This window comes from Heterodontus francisci, chromosome 29 (assembly GCF_036365525.1).
Source record: "Heterodontus francisci isolate sHetFra1 chromosome 29, sHetFra1.hap1, whole genome shotgun sequence".
Lineage (NCBI taxonomy): Eukaryota > Metazoa > Chordata > Chondrichthyes > Heterodontiformes > Heterodontidae > Heterodontus > Heterodontus francisci.
The window spans coordinates 4067654-4077214 of NC_090399.1; the positions used below are offsets into that span (position 1 = coordinate 4067654).

The following is a 9561-nucleotide window of genomic DNA, read 5'->3' on the forward strand; positions in this document are numbered from 1 at the left end:
AGAGATCCAGTGAAGGAGGGATCCAGTCCCACCATGATCCAGTGGAAGAGAGATCCAGTGAAGGAGGGGAGAGTCCCACAGTGATACAGCGGAAGAGAGACCCAGTGAAGGAGGGACCGAGTCCCACAGTGATCCAGTGGAAGAGACCCAGTGAAGGAGGGACCGAGTCCCACAGTGATCCAGTGGAAGAGAGGCCCAGTGAAGGAGGGACCGAGTCCCACAGTGATCCAGTGGAAGAGAGACCCAGTGAAGGAGGGACCGAGTCCCACAGTGATCCAGTCGAAGAGACCCAGTGAAGGAGGGACCGAGTCCCACAGTGATCCAGTGGAAGAGAGGCCCAGTGAAAGAGGGACCGAGTCCCACAGTGATCCAGTGGAAGAGAGACCCAGTGAAGGAGGGACCGAGTCCCACAGTGATCCAGTGGAAGAGAGACCCAGTGAAGGAGGGACCGAGTCCCACAGTGATCCAGTGGAAGAGAGACCCAGTGAAGGAGGGACCGAGTCCCACAGTGATCCAGTGGAAGAGAGACCCAGTGAAGGAGAGATCCGGCCCCGCAGTGATCCAGTATCAGAGGGATCCACTCTGCAGCGGTGGGCGGGTCGCGGGGAACTCCGGAGCTGCGGCTGGTCGGCCCTGCTGCTGCGGCTGGGAGGTTGCGGCGCCGGGCCCGGGATTTCGGTCGGCCACCCGCCGCGGGACTGCGACACTCGGAGCTGCCGGAGACCGGGTGAGAGTCGGCGGGGCCGGGGAGGGGGAGCGGGGGATAGACCGGGGACCCAGAACCGGGGGCAGGAGCCCGCTTCACTCTCTTCCCCCGCCTCCCGCATAGAACTAGGCCGCAGCCCCGGCCTGGAGTTGGAGCCTCCCCCCCCACCCCCCCCCACGTCTCCGGAGAAGGGGGAGATCCTGGAGAAGCAGCGCGGGGCCCGGGCAGAGCCGGGGTCCCCGTCCCCCCGCACCCACTCCCCCTACCCTGTCCCTAATGGGAACTGGGTGACCCACACACCCACCCAGTCCCTAATGGGATCTGGGTGACCCACACACCCACCCTGTTCCTAATGGGATCTGGGTGCCCCACACCCAGTCCCTAATGGGATCTGGGTGACCCACACACCCACCCTGTCCCTAATGGGATCTGGGTGCCCCACACCCAGTCCCTAATGGGATCTGGGTGACCCACACACCCACCCAGTCCCTAATGGGAACTGGGTGCCCCACACCCAGTCCCTAATGGGATCTGGGTGACCCACACACCCACCCTGTTCCTAATGGGATCTGGGTGCCCCACACCCAGTCCCTAATGGGATCTGGGTGACCCACACACCCACCCAGTCCCTAATGGGAACTGGGTGCCCCACACCCAGTCCCTAATGGGATCTGGGTGACCCACACACCCACCCTGTCCCTAATGGGATCTGGGTGACCCACACACCCACCCTGTCCCTAATGAGAACTGGGTGCCCCACACCCAGTCCCTAATGGGATCTGGGTGACCCACACACCCACCCTGTCCCTAATGGGATCTGGGTGACCCACACACCCACCCTGTTCCTAATGGGATCTGGGTGCCCCACACCCAGTCCCTAATGGGATCTGGGTGACCCACACACCCACCCAGTCCCTAATGGGAACTGGGTGCCCCACACCCAGTCCCTAATGGGATCTGGGTGACCCACACACCCACCCTGTCCCTAATGGGAACTGGGTGCCCCACACCCAGTCCCTAATGGGATCTGGGTGACCCACACACCCACCCTGTCCCTAATGAGAACTGGGTGCCCCACACCCAGTCCCTAATGGGATCTGGGTGACCCACACACCCACCCTGTCCCTAATGGGAACTGGGTGCCCCACACACCCACCCTGTCCCTAATGGGATCTGGGTGCCCCACACACCCACCCAGTCCCTAATGGGAACTGGGTGCCCCACACCCAGTCCCTAATGGGATCTGGGTGACCCACACACCCACCCAGTCCCTAATGGGATCTGAGAGCTCCACACCCTGTCCCTAATGGGATCTGGGTGCCCCACACACCCACCCAGTCCCTAATGGGAACTGGGTGCCCCACACCCAGTCCCTAATGGGATCTGGGTGCCCCACACACCCACCCAGTCCCTAATGGGATCTGGATGCCCCACACCCAGTCCCTAAAGGGATCTGGGTACCCCACACCCTGTCCCTAATGGGATCTGAGAGCCCCACACCCTGTCCCTAATGGGATCTGAGAGCCCCAGACCCTGTCCCTAATGGGATCTGGATGCCCCACACCCAGTTTAAAGGGATCTGGGTGCCCCACACCCTGTCCCTAATGGGATCTGGGTGCCCCACACCCACACCCTGTCCCTAATGGGATCTGAGTGCCCCACACCCTGTCCCTAATGGGTTCTGGTGCCCCACACACCCACCCTATCCCTAATGGGTTCTGGGTGCCCCACACACCCACCCTGTCGCTAATGGGCTCTGGGTGCCCCCCCCCCCCCACCCTGTCCTTAATGGGTTCTGGGTGCCCCACACACCCACCCTGTCGCAAATGGGCTCTGGGTGCCCCCCACCCACCCTGTCCCTAATGGGATCTGGGTGCCCCCCCCCCCCACCCCGTCCCTAATGGGTTCTGGGTGCCCCACACACCCAACCTGTCGCAAATGTGCTCTGGGTGCCCCCCACCCACCCTGTCCCTAATGAGGTCTGGGTGCCCTCCCCACCCTGTCCCTAATGGGCTATGGGTCCCCCCCCCCCACCCCCCACTCTGTCCCTGATGGGCTCTCGGTGGGCCCCATGTGCTGGCACACATGCTTAAAAGGGCTAGTCCCTCTCCTTGGATTGGGGTCTACCTCCTGAAGTGGCTGTGCATCCTGTGTGTAGAGAGGTTGCAGTTAAGCCGCGTTCGTCCCTGTGTGTTGTCAGGCATGCGCGCAGGTTATCTGCTCCATGTTGGAGCAGCCACCCTGTTGTTTGGGTGACGGGGTTCAGGGGTGGGATGGGGGCAACGTGGAGGGGAACCACCTCTCGGCTTCTGCTGGAAATTCACCGCAAATCATCAAATACAGCCCTTGTCCTAACTCACACCAAGTCCCATTCCCCTATCATCCCCTGGACTCACTGACCTACATTAACACACACCAAGTCCCGTTCCCCTAACACCCCCTGTACTCACTGACCTACATTAACACACACCAAGCCCCATTCCCCTATCACCCCCTGTACTCACTGACCTACATTAACACACACCAAGTCCTGTTCCCCTATCATCCCCTGTACTCACTGACCAACATTAACACACACCAAGTCCCGTTTCCCTATCACCCCCTGGACTCACTGACCTACATTAACACACACCAAGTCCCGTTCCCCTAGCACCCCCTGTACTCACTGACCTACATTAACACACACCGAGTCCCGTTTCCCTATCACCCCCTGGACTCACTGACCTACATTAACACACACCAAGCCCCGTTCCCCTATCACCCCCTGTACTCACTGACCTACATTAACACACACCAAGTCCCGTTCCCCTATCATCCCCTGTACTCACTGACCAACATTAACACACACCAAGTCCCGTTCCCCTATCACCCCCTGTACTCACTGACCTACATTAACACACACCAAGTCCCATTCCCCTATTACCCCCTGTACTCACTGACCTACATTAACTCACACCAAGTCCCATTCCCCTATTACCCCCTGTACTCACTGACCTACATTAACTCACACCAAGTCCCATTCCCCTATCACCCCCTGTACTCACTGACCTACATTAACACACACCAAGTCCCGTTTCCCTATCACCCCCTGTACTCACTGATCTACATTAACACACACCAAGTCCCATTCCCCTATCACCCCCTGTACTCACTGACCTACATTAACACACACCAAGTCCCATTCCCCCATCACCCCCTGTACTCACTGACCTACATTAACACACACCAAGTCCCATTCCCCTATTACCCCCTGTACTCACTGACCTACATTAACACACACCAAGTCCCATTCCCCTATTACCCCCTGTACTCACTGACCTACATTAACACACGCCAAGTCCCATTCCCCTATCACCCCCTGTACTCACTGACCTACATTAACACACACCAAGTCCCGTTCCCCTATCACCCCCTGTACTCACTGACCTACATTAACACACGCCAAGTCCCATTCCCCTATCACCCCCTGTACTCACTGACCTACATTAACACACACCAAGTCCCATTCCCCTATCACCCCCTGTACTCACTGACCTACATTAACACACACCAAGTCCCATTCCCCTATCACCCCCTGTACTCACTGACCTACATTAACACTCACCAAGTCCTGTTCCCCTATCGCCCAATGTACTCACTGACCTACATTAACACACACCAAGTCCCGTTCCCCTCTCACCCCTGTGTTCACTGACCTCCATTGGCTCCTGGTCAAGCAACATCTTGATTTTCTAATCTCTGCGAGGCCTCACCCCTCCCTATCTCTGTAAACTCCAAGAGCTCCACAACCCTCTGAGATATCTGTGCTCCTCTAATTCTGGAATGATTTTAATTGCTCCACATTGGTGGCTGGGCCTTCAGCTGCCTGGGTCCCAAGCTCTGGAACTCCCTCTCTAAACCTCTCCGCCTCGCTTTCCTCCTTTAGGACACTCCTTAAAACATACCTCTTTGGCCAAGCCTTTTGCTGCAGAAACTGGATATTGCAGTAACAGATACAGGGGCTGGATAGGATCGATATAAGGAGAGTGTGTTGCCGTTTTATGTTAAGTTGCTGAATCTGAATGAATGGATCATTCAGTTCATTATGTCAGCAACTCACCAAGGCTCCTTTGACAGTGCCTTCCAAACCCATGACCTCTACCACCTAGGAGGACAGCAGATGCATGGGGACACCACCACCAAGTTCCCCTCCAAGCCACACACCATCCTGACTTGGAACTATATCACTGTTCCTTCACTGTCGCTGGGTCAAAATCCTGGAACTCCCTTCCTAACATCACTGTGGGTGTACCTACCCCACATGGACTGCAGCGGTTCAAGAAGGCAGCTCACCACCACCTTCTCAAGGGCAATTAGGGATGGGCAATAAATGCTGGCATCGCCAGTGCCGCCCACATCCCATGAATGAATAAGTATTCGATACACCAGCCGAGCCCGAATTGGGCCAGGTATTGAATCCTACAGCACAGAAGGAGGCCATTTGGTCCATTTTGCCTCTGCTGGCTCTTTGCTCCAGCTGTTTAAGTGGTGCCGCTCCCCTGCTCTTTTCCTGTAGGCCTGCATCACTTCCCCTTCAGGTATTTATCCAGTTCCCCTTTTGAAAGTTATTGTTGAATCTGCTTCCACCATCCTTTTGGGCAGCACATTCCAGATCACAACAACTCGCACTGTTAAAATACTCCTCATCTCCCCTCATGTTTGTTTGCTATTTATGTTCAATCCATCTCCTCTAGTTACTGACTCTGCTGCCTCTGGAAACACATTCTCCACATCTTCCAGCAACACCTTTCATGATTTTGAGCAACTCGATTAAATCTCCCCTTTCACCTTCCCTGTTCCAAGGAGAACAGCCCCAGCTTAGAATCACAGAACGTTTACGGCACAGAAAGAGACCACTTGGCCCATCGTGTCTGCGCCTGCCGAGAAACGATCCACCCAGTCGAATCCCACCTTCCAACATTTGGTCCTTAGCCCTGCAGGTTACGGCACTTGAGCTGCATATCCAGACTCCTTTTGAACGAGTTGAGGGTTTCTGCCTCAACTACCCTTTCAGGCAGTGAGTTCCAGACCCCCACCACCCTCTGGGTGAAAAGGTTTTTCCTCCCTTCTAATCTTTCTACCAATCACTTTAAATCTAAGCCCCCTCATCTCTGACCTCTCTGCTAAAATGAATAGACCCTTCACCTCCACTCTATCCAAGCCCCTCAAAATGTTGTACATTTCAATCAGATCTCCCCTCAGCCTTCTCTGTTCCAAGAACAACCCCAGCCTATCCAATCTTTCCTCATAGCTGAATTTTTCCAGTCCCGGCAACATCCTCGTAAATCTCCAGTCTCTCCACATCACTGAAGTACCTCATCCCCCATACCATTCCAGTAATTCTCGACTGCTCCCTCTCCAGAGCCTTGACATCCTTCCATAAGCGTTGTGTCCGGAATTGAGCCCAATCGTCCATCGGGCTGAACAGGGCGTTTTGGAGGGGTAGTGGGGGGCATGGGTGCATCGGTCAAAATGAAGATTCATTTTAAAATTCTTAGCGGGAACATTCTCCCGAGAATGCAGGATAAGAGTCGGGAAGTCTTGCTCTGCAACTGTACTAGGCCTACCACACCTAGAGTACTGCATACAGTTTTAGTCTCCTTGTTTAAGGAGGGGATAGATTTGCATTAGAAGCAGTTCAGAAAAGGTTCACTCGGCTGATTCCTGGGATGAAGGGGTTGTCTTATGAGGAAAGGTTGAGCACTTTGGGCCCATACTCATTGGAGTTTAGAAGAATGAGAGGTGATCTTATTAAAACGTACGAGATGCTGAGGAGGTTTGACAGGGTAGATGCTGAGAGGAAGTTTCCCATCATGGGGGAATCGAGAACACAGACGGAGATGAGGAGGAATTTCTCCTCTCAGAGGGTCTTTAGTCTGTGGAATTCTCTTCCCCAGTGAGCAGTGGAGGCTGGGTCACTGAATATATTCAAGGCTGAGTGAGACAGGTTTTTGATCTACAAGTCGAAGATTATGGGGGGCAGGCAGGAAAGTGGAGGTAAGTCCACGATCAGATCAGGTAGAGCAAGTTCGAGGGGCCGAATGGCCTACTGCTGTTCCTACTTCTTATGACTCTGTAAATATCTTTCCTAAATGCAGGAAGGATGTTCCCGATGGCAGGGGAGTCCAGGATCAGGGGTCACAGTCTAAGGATAAGGGGTAAGCCATTTAGGACTGAGATGAGGAGGGATTTCTTCACCCAGAGAGTGGTGAACCTGTGGAATTCTCTACCACAGAAAGTAGTTTAGGCCAAATCATTAAATATATTCAAGAAAGAGTTAGATATAGTTCTCAGGGCTAAAGGAATCGAGGGATATGGGGAGAAAGCAGGAACAGGTTACTGAGTTTGGACGATCAGCCATGATCGTATTGAATGGTGGCGCAGGCTCGAAGGGCCGAATGGCCTACTCCTGCTCCTATTTTCTACGTTTGTGAAGTGTGGGATGCTGACTGACAGAAATACCTTTTCCTTTCCCCACTCCAGTTCACACTGCCCAGCCATGGCGTCTGATGATGTGGTGAGATTTCACTTCCCTAACCACGAGGTGAGCATTCTGAAGAAGATGAACCAGCTGCGGATGGAGGAGCGTTTCTGCGACGTGACTATCGTAGCGGATCAGCTGAGGTTCCCGGGCCACCGGGTGGTGCTGGCGGCCTGCTCCCCCTTCCTGCGCGACCAGTTCCATATGAACCCCTCCCAGGAGGTGCAGGTGTTCCCCATGACGGGTGCTCAGATTGTGCAGCGCCTGCTGCTCTCCTGCTACAGCGGGACACTGGAGTTCCCTTTCAACGACATCCTGGACTACCTGACGGCTGCCAGCTGCCTGCAGATGGAGCACGTGGTGGAAAAGTGTCGGCAGTCGCTGTCTCCGCGCATTGGGCCCCGCGTGCCACTGGCAGAGGAGGGCGAGGAGTGCCCTGGCACGCCGCAGATCGCCACCTCCTCCGAGCGGGGGCCGGACGCCGAGAAGCTGGCGACCTGGGAGACGGCGGAGAAGGCCCTGCGGACGCCGCCGGACGACGTGGTGAAGCTGGAGTCGGAGCAGCAGGAGGACTTTGGCAGGGCCGAGGACATCTGCATCCGCAAGGTGGAGTCGTTGGCTGACTGCATGACGGGGTGCCCGGAGACGACAGGCAAGGGGCGGCCAGCGGGCGGCAGGGCCGAGCCCACCAATGGCCTGGAGCCCGACCCCGGCATCCACTCGACCGTGGGGGGCGGCGTCAGCGGTTACTCTGACAACAGCGCCCCCTACGACATGTCAGAGGTGATGATCTCTGACGAGTTCCAGGAGGAGGACTACGAGAGCTCGGCCAGCGAGGAGTGCCGGAGCAGTGGCTTTTCCAGCAGCTTCTACCGGCCGGGCGAGGAGCCACAGCCGCCCCCGTCCCTCTCCGGCCTGGGGCAAGCTAGCAAGGAGGGGGAGGCCCGGAGCCCCGGCATCTGCTCTGAGTGCGGGGCCCCCTTCGAGCACCGTGAACATCTGGCTGCCCACATGGTCGTCCACAAGCTCTACATGTGCCTGCTCTGCGGCAAGGTCTTCAAGAAGAACGCGCGGCTCGCCCAGCACATCAACGTCCACACGGGCTTCAAACCTTACTGCTGTGCCATCTGCGGCCGCACCTTCACCCAGAAACGCTCGCTCAAGGACCACATGAACGTGCACAATGGTGACTCGCCCCACTGCTGCAGCTACTGCAATATGCGTTTCACTCACTACAGCACGCTACGAGTTCACCTGCGGGATCAGCACGGCAAAACCACTACGCGCAACCAAGAGAGCAAGCCAGCCGAGATTAGCCTGGTGGTACCTTAGCAGTTAGTCTCCCCTCACCACCTCCCCCCCCCCTCCTTCATCCTGACCCCAAACCAACTCCCCTCAGATGAAGCACTGTTTTCAACTTAACAGTGCAGCCACAAACTAACACCATGAGATTTCCTCCCAGGCAGTAGGAGCTGATTCAAGGTCCCTTCGATCAACAGACTCTTCGCTGAACTCTGCCCATGTTCTCCTCCGTCCGTCTCGACTGCCTCCTTACAATCAGTCTCCCCACCGCCGCCCAGGTTTTTATTTGTATTTCTGCCTGTCAGGAAGCGCCTCTTTGTGTAATCTATATTTTTATTCTTCCAAAAAAAAAAATAATAATTTGTGATTTAAAAAAAAAGAAACGAAGATCATTTTTTAAAAAAGAAATTCCCGTTGCACGTTTGTTCAGCGTCGGGCGATTGTTGCATCTCCAGAGTGGGTTTTGTTTCGGAGAGGGCTTGACAAATAGTCTGTGCTGTTCTTCGGGCAGGTAGACAAATGCACAGTCTCGCTCACACTCGCGTGCAAGATGTCTGAGTGACTCAATCTGCAAGAGAGGCCAAAGTGGTTTCCTGTTGTCTTCCTTGTGGTTTTTAAGATCAGATCGTTTTGGTGGTGGCCTGTAACCAACACTAAAGAGACACCACCTGCCCTTTGTGAATGGCGAGAGCAGCCATATTCATCAGATGCAAGTGCCCTTCCCCTGACCCTTGAGCCAGTTCCGCCAACCCTTTCAATGAGATCATGGCTGCAAATCCCATCTCTCTTAATACCTTCAGTAACAAAAGTCTGTCAATTTCAGATTTCAAAGTAACATTTGGTCGAGCATCCATTGCCATTTGTGGAAGAGAGTTCCAAACTTCTACCAGCCTTTGTGTGTTGAAATGTTTCCTAATTTCTCTCCTGAAAGGTCTGGCTGTCATTTTTAGACTATGCCCCCTAGTCCTAGATTCTCAGCAGAGAGATCTACCCTACCTGTTCCCTCTAATATCTTGAAAACCTCGATCAGCCC

General features: G+C 55.0%; 1 protein-coding gene across 2 annotated transcripts; it reads left to right on the forward strand.

Annotated features, from left to right (window-relative positions):
• Positions 1-605: 605 nt before the first annotated feature.
• LOC137346073 (zinc finger and BTB domain-containing protein 12-like) lies at positions 606-8922 on the forward strand. Of its 2 annotated transcripts, none has more exons than XM_068009366.1 (2): positions 606-727; positions 7229-8922. In XM_068009366.1, exon 2 carries the CDS (start codon positions 7245-7247, stop codon positions 8556-8558), a length of 1314 nt encoding a protein of 437 aa, XP_067865467.1. In that variant the 5' UTR covers positions 606-727; positions 7229-7244; the 3' UTR covers positions 8559-8922. The 2 variants fall into 2 exon arrangements, with proteins under 2 accessions (XP_067865467.1, XP_067865466.1); XM_068009365.1 differs by lacking the exon at positions 606-727 and adding an exon at positions 3009-5283.
• The last annotated feature ends 639 nt before the right edge of the window (positions 8923-9561 follow it).